Consider the following 14107-nt stretch of genomic DNA (forward strand, 5'->3'; position numbering starts at 1 on the left):
CTGTACATTTAAGAAACAAAGTTTGAGCTCAGTGCCGACCTTTATGTCTCAAAACAGATCTTTCCTGACATGACATAGAGTTTAATGTTTCATCAAATGATAAATTTAGTAAGAAATACACGCAAAGGCGCTTAATGACTTTCAGATTCTTTAAAAACTATTTGGTGTTTTATGAAATATTTGCAGTTTTTCTTCTACTAATTTCTTTTTGTTTGACAGGAAGCCGTGGAGACATCGTCCATCTTTTCATTAAGTGAACGTCTTCAAACCACAGAGATCCCAGCAGAGGGAAACCTTTATGAGGAAACCAATCAGGCTCGTTGGAGTCGTTAAGGGTTGGAGTTGGGGGGGTTGGGAGGTTGGTCTGGTCCCTGTAGTCCCTGTGGTGGTTCTGGTGAGAAAGTGGATCAGTTATTTCTGTCGTTCCTCTCAGACTCCGTCCTGATGACACACCGAGCACCACGACACTCTGTGCTAATGACCCAAACCTCATCCTGAATCTAGGAGGCTGGTTGCTATGGCAACCGATTCAACATCAGCCTCTCTGATTGTGTGTGAGTGAGTGTGTGTGTGTGTGTGTGTGTGTGTGGAGGGGGTAATCCAATCCTGAGCTTCCTTCAGTGGTCCTTTAGAATCTGAATTAGACGCTAAAAGGTTTACCCAGAGTGCATTGCACCCACAGCAGAGCTCCTAGGGACAGACCGTCGTCAACAGGAAGTAAATCTGGGTCACATGTTATTTTATCAGGCACCACCAACAAAACAGGTTTAATATTAACAACATGTTAAACCCTCATACATGAGCTTTTAGTTCCAGGAACCATATGTCTGAATGTCTGTTTGTGTTAGCTTGTTAGCATGGAGGAGGTTCAGTCTGTGCTGGTTTCAAACAAACTTTATTGTAAACGTTAAATCAACTTTTTAAAGGTGATGAGCTCGAGAGACAAAGTGGGTTTGAAAAGCCCAAAATGCTCCACTCAAGACAAGAAGACGGGCTTAGAAAAACACTTTTCTCACCCGCTTAAGCACGCATTGAGGGGAGCCACAGCGTCACCACATGGTCACAGTTTCTGGGACTTAGAGGTTTGTAAAGCAGAAAGGATTTCCTGCTGAGACTCAGAGACCATCAGGGTCTACCCTCTGACCACCATGAATTACCAAACCAGGTTTCAGGAGCTCGAGGTGGTGGAAAATGGCGCCATGTTCTTGTGTGGTGAACAGACAGACCGATGTGAGGACAGCGCTGGGCTCAGAGTGTTGCGGCCTCCGGCTCTGGGCGTGAAGCCGTGTTGTGAGAGAATCTAAACGCTGAGGAGCCAAACGGAGCGGGTCTACTGGAGCCCGTAAAGCTGCTGACAGCTGACAGCTCAGTTAACACTGAAGTCCTGGGATAGCTACCAGGCACAGACTCTGCAGTGAAAATATCTCTGCGCCGAGCTGCAGGATCAGTGCAGTCAGTCAGGCTGAATCAGACGTCCTGCTGAGCGGCTCGGAGCGTGCAGACTGAGGCAGACGGCTGATCTGACAGTACGGTTAATATTTCAGAGAGGAAATCCACCACAGCAGACCGGAGCACGTCAGGACTCATCACATCCAGCAGGAAGCAGCTGCTGCAGGAGAGACGGTCGTCGTCTGCTGAGACTCGTTTTAGTTTCAGATTCTTACTGATAAACAGTTCAACATGTGAAACAGGAAGCTCATGTTTTGATTCGACCAAACAGACTTTTTTTTCCTCTCCACTGTTCAAAATATATCACACCATTGGACAGTTAGTTTGAGCATTTAGCCCATGGCTTAGCCTTTAGCTCATGGCTTAGCATTTAGCTCATGGCTTAGCCTTAAGCCAGTGTTAAGCCATTAGCCTGAATTTTAGCCTTCAGCTCGTGTTTAAGCCATTAAAATGCGTTTTAGCCTTAGGCTTGTGTTTTAGCCTGTGTTTTAGCCTTTGGCCTGTGTTTAGCCATTAGCCTGCATTTTAGCCTTTAGCTCATGTTTAAGCCTTTAAAATGTGTTTTAGCCTTTAGCTTGTGTATTAGCCTGTGTTTTAGCCTTTGGCCTGTGTTTAGCCATTAGCCTGCATTTAAGTCTTTAGCTTGTGTTTTAGCCTTTGGCCTGTGTTTAGCCATTAGCCTGCATTTTAGCCTTTAGCTCCTGTTTAAGCCTTTAAAATGTGTTTTAGCCTTTAGCTTGTATTTTAGCCTGTGTTTTAGCCTTTCGCCTGTGTTAAGCCATTAGCCTGCATTTACGTCTTAAACTTGTGTTTAGCCATTAGCCTGCATATTAGACTTTAGCTTGTGTTTAAGCCCTTAGAATGTGTTTTAGCCTTTAGCTTGTGTTTTAGCCTGTGTTTTAGCTTTTAGCTTATGGTTTAGCCATTAGCCTGCATTTACGTCTTTTGCTTGTGTTTTAGCCTTTGGCCTGTGTTTAGCCATTAGCCTACATTTTAGACTTTAGCTTATGTTTTAGCCTTTGGCCTGCATTTTAGATTTTAGCTTGTGTTTAAGCCTTTAAAATGTAGTTTCGCCTTTAGCTTGTGTTTTAGCCTGTGTTTCAGCTTTTAGCCTGTGTTTAAGCCTTTAAAATGTAGTTTCGCCTTTAGCTTGTGTTTTAGCCTGTGTTTCAGCTTTTAGCCTGTGTTTAGCCATTAGCCTGCATTTAAGTCTTTAGCTTGTGTTTTAGCCTTTGGCCTGTGTTTAGCCATTGGCCTGCATTTTAGACTTTAGCTTGTGTTTAGGCCTTTATAATGTGTTTTAGTCTTGAGCTCATGTTTTAGCTTTTAGCCCATGTTTTAGCTTTTAGCTTATGGTTTAGCCTGTAGCTTGTGTTTTCTTCTTAGCCCATGTTTTAGCCATTTGCTAGTGTTAAAGCCTTAAGCTTAAGTATAAGTCATTGGCCTATGTTTTAGCCTTTAGCTCATGGTTTTAAGCCTTTAGCTTTTGGCTTAGCCCTTTTCCTGTGTTGTAGTCTTTTAACTGTGTTTTAGCCATAAGCTTACGGTTCAAGCTTTTAGCTCATTTCAAAGCCTTTAGCCCATTTTGTCGCCTTTAGCTCAAGGTTTATCCTTAAGCTTGTGTTTAACCCTGTAGCTTGTGTTTTTGTCTTTTTCTAGCCTTTAGCTCGTGTTCAAGCCTCGAGCTCATGTTTTAGCCTTTAGCCTGTGTTTTAGCCTTTAGCTTGTGCTCTATCTCTCTCCCATTTATCTTACTTCTGCTCTTCTGTCCTTTTTCTGTCTGACAGTCAGGCTCCAGTGTTCACCATCACTACAAAATTAATCACAGAAATCATTTTCAGCAGAGAAAAACACAGATCTCTCTCCTCTCTGCTCAACTTCATCAGCCGGCGTGGCGTTGTCATGGAGACTTGAACGTGCTAGCATTTAGGAACAACTTATATTGGTGATATAATCTCTTTTTAAAGTGTGGATTAGGATCAGGCAGATATTTCGAAGAGAGACTTGTTAGGAAGATCTCAGTCTGATCATTCGTGGTTGTTACTTTATATCCATGTTTACAACAAGAGGGAGCAGAAAACCCTCCAACAGTTCGTCATGTTTCCATGAGTCTGCAGTCTGACGCTCTGTCACGCCAGTTTCTCACACAACTGTGTGAGAAAAATCCCCAAAGCAGAGACAGCAGCAGAGCTCTCAGGTTCAGACAGCCACCAAAACACAAGATTACACCTCCTGAATCCCTCCCAGTGCGACTGACAGGTCTGCAACAACACCAACAACACCAACACCTGACAACAAAGACATCAGACTCTGCAGGGTCCAGGTCTGAATCCTCTGTTCTGATTTACAAACCCTGAATATGTTTAATTAAAGCTTTTCTCTCTCTTATTCAGAGATGATGGTGGTGAGAAAATGTGGGACTGTTCCTTTAAGTGTGCATGAAGCAGCAGCAGCAGCAGCAGCAGAGGTGAAGCCTGACCGTGTTTAACATCGTCAGTCGATGGAGATCTGCTCTGCGCTGTTCACTCTGATTGAGTCTTCAAATTACGGCTCAGACGCAGGAGGAGACAACGACCTCTACGGAGGACCAAGGTCACAGAGAACAACACAACACTCTGTGTGTGTGTGTGTCTTTCCGCTCATTCAACCATGGATTATAAATGTTTATGCCAAAGTTCAGGACTACATTTGTAGGGTTCTTTTAAACCAAAGGATCTGTTTATTAAACCACGACTGAATGAATTAAAGTTAAAAAAATCTCTGTCTCTGTGATCCGTTCTTATTACGCTAATTTATGTCACAGAGCTCATTTTGTATGTAAAGTTCACGCCAAGTTAATTTATTAATGATGTAAAAAGGGGAAAAAAAGGAAATGCAACTTGCTTTAAGATCTGACTTTAGGTTTTTTGTTTTCTCTGAGAGGTCGAAGATATTCAAGGTTCAAGTCAGGGTCAAGATAAAAGTAATATCACTCCCAAATGTTACAAGACAAATGTTGGAATAATGTCGCTGTGTTACAAGATTAAGATCAAAATCACTGTAATGTTAATAGATCAGATCGGGAATCTCTTTGATATGTAACGAGATACTTGCTAGGATGAGGTCATAATGCTACAAGACTAAAATTAGAATCACTTCCAAATTTAAAAGATAAATTGTCGGAATCATGTCATTATGTTATAAAATAAAAGTCGGAATCAGGTCCCAATATGACAAAATAAAAGTCAGAATCTCTTGGAAATATAACAAGATAAAGGTCAGAACTAAAAAAGCACCCAGAGCGCAGAACTCCACCAAGCAGATTGGCCCTCATTTATCAATGTTACATGGGAATTGGCGCATATACAAGTGTAGAAATGAGTTTACAGTAGGGCTGGGACTGTAACTCGTTGATTAGATTAATTAATTACACCGCACATTAACACGTTCTAAAAATCAACGCAAGATAAACTCATTAGTTACCGGCCATTTTCAGAGCATCTTGAATGATCTTTTAAGACCCAAATAATCTTGTTTTCTCTGACCATGTTAACACCAAAGTTACTTAAGAAGAGTGGACTCTCTTCTTTTATGTCTCTCTTCCTGTTTTTGGTTAAAAAAACAGACAAATCAAACTTTTTCGGTCGTGTTCATCTCGAGCGCTCCATCTTTTGATCCTCTCCATGATCTCCGTCGTCTTTTCTCACAATGGCGCCGCTCTTTCTCTCTGAGCTACAGCAACACATCCTCAGTTGGAGCGTGAGCTGACTTGCAGCGTCTCTCTGTGTCTCTGTCATCTCACATTTCTCCTCATATCCATGCTGAGCTCTCGTCTAAAGAGCACACCGCTCTCACCCACAGTAGTTTACAAGCAGGATTTGATTGACAAGCTCCACCAGACCCCGCCTCCCTCTGCTGAAAAATATAATTTACTACTATAGGCGCAGTAAACAGTAATCGTATGTCAATGGCAGGAAACATGGACATTTTAATTAATATTGTCCAGTTAAAAACAAAAAGGATTTTCAAATCTTCTCTTTTTTGTGTATTTTGAATACATTCATTCACTCATTAGTCTTGCACTATTATTTTGTAATGCCTGAGAATTCAGATTCTTTATGTGGGGACCTTAAGCAGATATAAGATTAAAATGTGATTAATTAGATCAATTAATTACAAATCCTGTAATTAATTAGATTATTTCTTTGATCTCCTGACAGCACTATTTACCACATAACGGCTGATGAATGTACTTGAAAGTAGTGTCCACAAAAAACATCTTCTGAACAAAATAAACAGGATTTTGTTGTTTAAACTTGCGTATGAAAATATTCAATGATTCAACCTTCTACCAAAATCTGTTTGAATTGAAAAGTGTTGCTTCTGATGTTGAATATTCATGTGATAAAAATGTGATTAATTACAATTAATTAATTACAAATGGCATAATTAATTCGATTGATTTTTTTAATCAAGTCCCACCACTAGATTACAGAAACGTTCACGAGTGATTTATGAAGCGTGCGTACCAGGGCCAATCACGGCGTACGCCTGATCAGCTGTTGATAAATGTGGCGGCTGAAAACAATTGTAACTTAAACAACACGCCCCTAAATATTCAAGGTTCAGCTGGCCGAACCCACGGAGTTTACGGGAAGAAGGAAACTTCTCCATGCTGGTTATCGACAACGCCACAGCAACAGAGGTCGAGAGGAAATGACGACATGTTGTTTGGCAGCAGGTAAAGTAGAGCAAATAAGAAAAAACTTGTCTGTAAGGAAATCACTGCAGTGATTCAGCAGCGTGGATGTGACAAACTGAACTACAACAGAGTTTTTAACATTTGATTTACACAGCCTTCGTTTATACCTTGATTAATTAATCTTTTTCACACAGTTCATGTTTATATGATAATATCATGAGGAGTGAAATAATAACCTTCACAGTAAATCCTGTAATCAATAAAGCTTCCTTTAAGGGCAACTCCGGTTTTTTGACACCTGGACTTTATCTATAGGTGTGTGCATGCTCATATACTCACTCAGACAAACATCGTGCAGCTCGGAGTCCCTCAGAAGTTATTTAGATCCAGCTGATTTTAGCGGGGGCCACGGCAAGGGAGCTTCAGCGCGGGACATAATCTCTGCAAAATCGCTCATTTCGGCTATATTTTTTTATCCATCGCTATCCATCGTTATCACAAACACACTCCTCTTCTGTTGCCATAGGCGAACACTGTCCACAAGCACACCACCAGTTAGCATTGAGTTGGGATGTGCTCCTGTTTGTTGTTCTCGAGCCAGCTCTTCGTCTCTCTCCCTCTGCATCCTTCTTTCATGGAGCTCCTCGTCCGTGTACTCAGGCTCAAACCGGTAAGGACAACCGTCAAACATTTGTTTACCAGGTCATCTCTAGGTCAGCTGACCTACATGAAGACGGTAGACGAGCTGACTTTATGATAACACTGGCAATGGATGAAAAAATATAGCCGAAATGAGCAATTTTGCAGAGATTATGTCCCGTGCTGAAGCTCCCTTGCCGTGGCCCCCGCTAAGTGCGGCTAAAATCAGCTGGATCTAAATAACTTCTGAAGGACTCCGAGCTGCACGATGTTTGTCTGAGTGAGTATATGAGCATGCACACACCTATAAATAAGGTCCAGGTGTCAAAAAACCGGAGTTGCCCTTTGACAAAATCTGTTCTAAAAGTTTGATCCAGCGTCGTCTGAATGTTCTCTGCGGAGACTTTATCATGAACATGGGAGTGCGTTAAAAACTGATAACAGCCTCTCTATTTTTATTTTTTTTTAAGTAAACCGATAGAGGAAACACATTTTTTATGAGGAGAAATCAGCTGACAGCTCAAGCTGCTCTTTCACAGTGAAGTATTTTATAGAATGGAAGAAGAAGAGTGAATTATCAGAAACATTCTTGGTGTCATATCTAATTCAGTGATCTAAATATTAATCTAAGAACATCAGTTTTTAATTCTGCAAATGTTTTGTGCTCATATGGTCTGATAATCCTCCTCCACAGGCGGATTTCCCTCGCTGCCCACTGACATGAAACTTGTGTACATGAACTCAGACCTGGCGTTGGATTTGAGCATACTCAACGTCCACGTCCAGATTGATAAATGCCGATCTGTGACTGGAAAGGAGCGTACACACATTTTTTGGGAATACGCACGTTTGATAAATAAGGGCCAATGTGATTGTCACCAACACTTTAGTCCTACTTTAATGTTATACTCCCTTTCACTTTGAAATGTAACGAGATAGTTGTCAGAATGAGGTCATAATGTAACAAAATAAATAAATAAAAAAAGTCGGAACAACTTCGTAATGTCACAGGAATAATGTAGGACTCTCTTGGAAATATAAAATGATAAACGTCAGAATCATGTCATAAAGCAGCAAAATAAAAGTTGGATTTGCCCAAAAATAGAATCAGAGAAATGTCAGAAAAATGTTGCAAAGTTACAAGATTAATATTGGAATCACTGTGTAACATCGCTAAATTCAAAAGTCAGATTTACGTAGTTTTGTTAAAAGATTAAAGCTGGACTCATGTCTTAATGTTTAAAGTTTAAACTCAAAATCAGATAAAATAGATGAAGAAATGATCAATACTTAATTTCCACAAGATTTAAGTCAAAATCATGATGTAATCTGACGGGATTATTGTTGAAATCCAGAATGAGATTTAAGATAAAAACAGGTCATTATTAAGATTAAGGTGATCAATGTTTTTATATTACATAATTAGTTTGTGTGAGATTAAATCTGGAGGATGTGTTTGATTAAAGCAGGACCGTCTCGCTGAGATTAAGGGAGACCTGTCAGGGAATCTCAGCGCTGAAAGGATTTGATGGTTACTGTGAAATGTCTTCCTCCTGTTCAGTAAATAAACAACTTCTGGGGGTTTTAAACTCGGATTTTCTTTCCATTTACACTCACCCAGCTAAAAATATCTGCTCTGCTGTAAGTCTGAGTATTCTGAAAACTGCAGATGATTCAGTCCATCAGTCAGAGCGAGGAGAGGACAGATCTGTCCGTCCTGTAGCACAGTGGATGTTTAATCGACTGTCAGGGTAAACAGGATGTAAAAACAGGCTGCAGTTTGAGCTGTCTCTCTGACTGACTGATGGGATAAATCTCTGCCCCAGCTCACCGTCTGCGTCACAGAGACGATGTCTGATTTCTGTCACCAGAGGAAAAAAGTGAGCAGAGTGAAACATCTCTGAGATCTGAGCTCTGAGTGTGAACCCATCGATGGATTATTGACAGCTGTCGGACTCCTGTTGATGCACAGAGGGATTGTGGGATTCACACAGAGGACAAAGATTTCAGCAATCACACGAGCATGAACATCCACCAGGTCTGAGAGAATCAGACACTGTGAAATTCTTTAAGCCGACACAAAAAATGTGTTGAGCTCCAAACTGAGCTGCAGAGAAACAGCATTTCTGTTTAAAGCAGTCGTTATGCAAACATTGGGGGAAAGTGACCCCCTTCTGTCTAAATGAAGCTCTCTGCAGAAAGTGTCCCACTTCCAGACACCAGTCCTGTCCTCAGAGTAAACTTATTAGAGCTGGAGATGAAGACCACATGGTTATCTACACCACGCGTCAAACCTTTTACTGATCATCAACACACCGAGGTCTTTGTCTCAGAGAAAAACCCAGGACAAAACTGCAGACGAGTGTGTGCAACAAGGCAGCAGTCATCTATTATACAAATAACCAAGTGACATATCAATTATTCTGGTAATTATTTGGGCATTACATCGATTAATCGAGTAATCTTTCCACTACTCTAAAAATTATATGGGAAAACTATCTATTAATCCAGTAATCTATCGATTACTCTGACGATTATTTGGGAAAACTATCGTATAATCGAGTAATCTATCCATTACTCTGACGATTAATTGGGAAAACTATCGTATAATCGAGCAATCTATCCAGTACTCTGACAATAAATTGGTAAAACTATTTATTAATCGAGTACTCTATCCATTACTCTGACTGTAAATTGGGAGAACTATTTATTCATCGAGGAATCTATCCATTACCCTGACGATTAATTGGGAAAACTATCGTATAATCGAGTAATCTATCCATTACCCTGACGATAAATTGGGAAAACTATTTATTAATCGAGTAATCTATCCATTACCCTGACAATTAATTGGAAAAACTCTTGATTAATCGAGTACTCTATCCATTACTCTGACAATAAATTGGGAAAACTATTTATTAATCGAGTAATCTATCCATTACCCTGACAATTAATTGGGAAAACTCTTGATTAATCGAGTAATCTATCCACTACTCAAACGATTAAGTGGGAAAACTATCCATTAATTGAGTAATCTTTCCATTACTCTGACGATTAATTGGTAAAACTATTTATTAATAGAGTAATCTATCCATTACTCTGACGATTAATTGGGAAAACTATCGTATAATCGAGCAATCTATCCAGTACTCTGACAATAAATTGGTAAAACTATTGATTAATCGAGTAATCTATCCATTACCCTGACAATTAATTGGGAAAACTATTGATTAATCGAGTAATCTAACTATTACTCTGATGGTTAATTGGGAAACTATTGAATAATCTATCCATTAATCTGATGATAAATTGGGAAAACTGTTTATTAATCGAGAAATCTATCCATTACCCTGACGATTAATTGGGAAAACTATTGATTAATGAAGTAATCCGTCGATTATTCTGACAATCAGGATGAATGAAAAAATATATCCATTACTCTTACAATAAAAACAAGGAAACTAGCAAATTTTTATGTTATTTAAGCAACTTTCCTGACAATTATTCAGGAAAAGACTCGGTTAATTGAGTAATCTATCCATTGCTTTGACAATTAATCACAAAGGCTATGGCTGAATTGAACACTCCGTCGATGATTCTGAAATTTTATCAGGAAAACGGCGATTGATCAAGTGCTTTGGCAACTAATTAGGAAAACCACAGATTAATCGAGTATTCCATCGATTATTCTGACAATTAATCAGGAAAATCAGTGATTAATGGTGTATTCAATTTATTATACTGGCAATCAGGGAATGTATCGATTTATCGATTACTCTGATAATTAATCAGGAAACTATCAACAAACCGAGTATTCCATTGATTATTCTGACAATAATGAGGAAAACTATCAATTTTTTGATTCCTCTGATAGCTTATCGGGGAAAACTATTAATTAAAGGATTATTCTGACTATAATCAGGATATCAAGGATTCATCAAGTTATCCATTAGAGGATCTTTTGATTTTTACTGCCATCAATCAATTCATACATTCAATAATCGAATAGTTCACAGATTTTTCTCTTGATTAACCAAGTAATGCATTAATTATTCAAGTAATAAATCAACAATTTTTAGCAGAGAACTAATCTATAAATTATTAGATTAATTGACTAATCGAACAGGAGATGCTGTCTCGGATAATCTCTTTGTAGGCCACAACTTGTTGCTTGTGTTACTTCTGTTGGGATTGAACCAGAACCTTTTAGGAACCCGGCCTCGCGCCATCGCGGCCTGGTATCTTGATGAGAACGGATCTGAGCTGAGGGTACCCTACAAAATAAGAGCCTCCTCCGTAGAGTATCTGATCTGTATGGGTGAGTTAGCGACTGATTTAGGAGAGGATGTGAGATTTATTTTTTTCTTTAAGCTTTTATTTTGAAGAGGTGTCAGTGTGTGAATCAGTCTGTGTCTCATCGTTTCACTCACATCCGATCATCATCATGGCCACGGCGAAGATCTTCTCCCCGTCCGTGTTGGGTGCGATGTTCCCGAAGCCGATGCTGGTCAGACTGGTCATGGTGAAGTACAGCGAGGTGATGTAGACCGAGTCTTTGCTTGGCCCGCCCTCCCAGCGGCCTGAGCCCGTGGCGTTGAACCTGTACGGCGTCCCCACGGTCTCTCCGAGCAGGAAGAGCCAGCTGTCCATGCGCACCGTGTTGGTGTCCTCGTCGATCACCTCGTAGTCCCCGATGCTGTACCAGATGCAGGCCAGCCAGTGCGCCGCCAGCCCGAACACGCACACCAGCAGGACCAGCACCGCTGCCCCGTACTCGATGTAGTGGTCCAGCTTCCGCGCGACCCGGCCCAGACGCAGCAGACGGACCACTTTGAGGGAGCTGAAGAGGCTGCTGATCCCCTACAGAGGAGGAAGAGGAGGTGAAAACAGAACTTGAAAACAGAAAAAGAGAATTTTATTTTTCACGTCTACCACTCTTTCAGATTAAAGCCCCGCCCCCTCCTTCTCTGACAAACACAGTCTGAACACAAACTCTGTCACGGCCTTTGTTTTGGAAACAGTTTGAGCACAGAGTGGAAACTTTTATCGATGCTTTATTTTGTAAATGCTTTTAATTGATCGAACTGAAACACAGAAACACGTGCACGCCAGGACACACACACACACACACACCTCTGATTCAGCTTTTTATGAAGATACTCAATAAAATATGGAGGATAGGAAACAATCCTTACAGTAAGATGAGAAACACCTCCTGGGGTTAACGTTTTATCTTTGAGTCACTGATCTATGCAAACGGAGGTCGGACTAGTTCCCAGTCAGGGTCGGACTCCTCCAGGGCTGCTCTTTGTCATCGAATCTGTTCATTAACTTCTATGGACAGGATTTCCAGGCCCAGCCCAGTGGAGGAGGGAGTCAGGTTCAGGGTCTCAGGATCCCATTTCTGCTCTTTGCAGATGATGTGGTCCTACTGACCTCATCAGACACTGGTCTCCAGCTTGAACTGGGCGCCTCTCAGCCTGAGGCCATGGTTCCAGGTCAGGGGGAGAAGGAGAGAAGGAGGATGCTAACATCGCTGTTGCTAATATCTGACTGTGTGTTCACACCAAAAGAGGCAAAAGAGGCAAGCACGCCCGAGAAAGCAGACAGCGGCCAAAGCAGCAGCTGCCTTTTGTTGTTCAACTTCAGTTTAAAGCATGAACATAATAAAATCACCATCTGATCAGTCACGAGCGGCCAATCAGAAGCAGGGTGGGGGTTGAATCCTTGTTGTGGCTTTAAATTATTTACAGGCAAAAAACCAACAACCTCTCACCTAAAGTTCGTCCTCTGGCGCTGTAGCCAGACTGAAGACGTCTGTGTGGTGTAACTCAAAGTGGTGTTTGATATCCTGAGTGTTTCCTCTGCTGCTGCCTTCAAACCTCCTCCCTCAGAGCTTCAGAGAGGCAGAGTGTTTCTGAAACATGTATGAAACATGTATGAACACAGATCCTCTCTCCCCATCTGTCAGCCCCTCCTCAGACCACTCAGACCACCTCTCATCAGCAGCCGTTTCCTCCCCGGGGAATCTCCCACCATGCACTGCTCCTCCCTCCATCAGCAGCTCTGAGCACGCCGCAGAGATCGCCCCCCCCTCTGCTCAACAACTTTGTTTTTCTCCTCCTCTCAGCAGTCCTCTCAGAGGTCCTCACAGGACAGGATTTAATTAGCGCCCTTTTGTTTCCTGTGATCACGACAGAGTCTGTTGATTGTGACACAACGAGGTGCGTTAAGACAAAGACAACTCTCCTGTGAGGAGATGAGAGACATGATATGAAAAAAACAAACAAAATGTGCTTTTCAACTGCAGGGACTTTCTGAGGAACCATTTGAGGAATACTGTTTCCAATGCAGGAACCAGGGTCAACATGTAGTTCCTGGGAAGTTAATTTCCTCTCTGAACGTTCTGAAGTTCTTTCCCCATGGACAACCCAGACAACAATTGACCACAGGAACCATTTAGTTCCTGGAACTTTTTTTTCTCAAAGCACCATGACTGTTTTCTACAGTCTATTCTTGTCTGTGTTTCCAGCAAGGCCTACAGGCTCATGAAGATTATACAAACCAGACCAGTCAGTTCAGGGATATGTCCAGCATTACAGGTCCAGCCCCCCATAGTTCCTGGAACTCTGGAAAGTATTGCCCCCCAAAGCAGGACCTTTTAAATGGGAAAATAACTACACAGAAACTAAGGGGTCCGGTTTGGTTCAGTACAGATTGGTAATAAAAATAATAACCTGCATGCCCTACTATGGGATAAGGCTGGTAATGTTTTAAAGTTCCCATGTTCTGCTCCTTTCCTGCAGTTTAATCTGGATCATTGATGTCTTCATGAAATGGTAGTAACATGTTTTGGTCCAAAAAGCCAATAAATCAAACACAGCAGCATTGTTTCCAGGCTCTCATAGCCCCTCTGTTCAGAACGCTCTGATTTAGTGGGCGTGGCCTTCATATGTAAATGAGCCACCGCTGATACCACCCCGCTCTTCCACGTCCACGTCGGGGTGTCAGACACACCGATCTGACCCTAGAAGGTGGAGCTAGAAACACTGCAGTCTGTTGATTGGTGAAAACACTTCCTGTGTGACAGTGGTGGTACCAAACTGTACTGATCCGTACCGGACCACTTGGTGGAAACAGGGCTTTGGGTTTTTAGCAGAGTAGTTCCTGGTGAGAGGCACCTTAAAGCTATGGTCTACGATCTGGAACCCAGTTTGGCTAAAGAGACACATTTGAAAAAGCTCGTATCGCCCTTCTTCGCCTCCTAACAACACGCCCCCTCCGACAGAGCAAGAAGCGGCCGGCAGAAAATGTAACAAACAGTCATCCTCCTTGTAA

The 14107-nt window shown here is 41.5% G+C and overlaps 1 protein-coding gene across 2 annotated transcripts in view; it reads right to left on the minus strand.

Annotated features, from left to right (window-relative positions):
* kcnh1b (potassium voltage-gated channel, subfamily H (eag-related), member 1b) overlaps nt 1-14107 on the minus strand; it is a 64287-nt gene that overhangs the window by 23546 nt on the left and 26634 nt on the right. For both annotated transcript variants that reach the window (XM_074683967.1, XM_074683974.1), the window contains one exon: nt 11200-11629. In XM_074683967.1, coding sequence (XP_074540068.1) covers nt 11200-11629 — 430 coding nt within the window. The remainder of the gene's footprint in view (nt 1-11199; nt 11630-14107) is intronic.

The sequence above is a fragment of the Halichoeres trimaculatus genome, unplaced genomic scaffold (assembly GCF_033239565.1).
Source record: "Halichoeres trimaculatus isolate MK-OKI-2021-1 unplaced genomic scaffold, fHalTri1.1 fHalTri1_scaffold_2, whole genome shotgun sequence".
Classification (NCBI taxonomy): domain Eukaryota; kingdom Metazoa; phylum Chordata; class Actinopteri; order Labriformes; family Labridae; genus Halichoeres; species Halichoeres trimaculatus.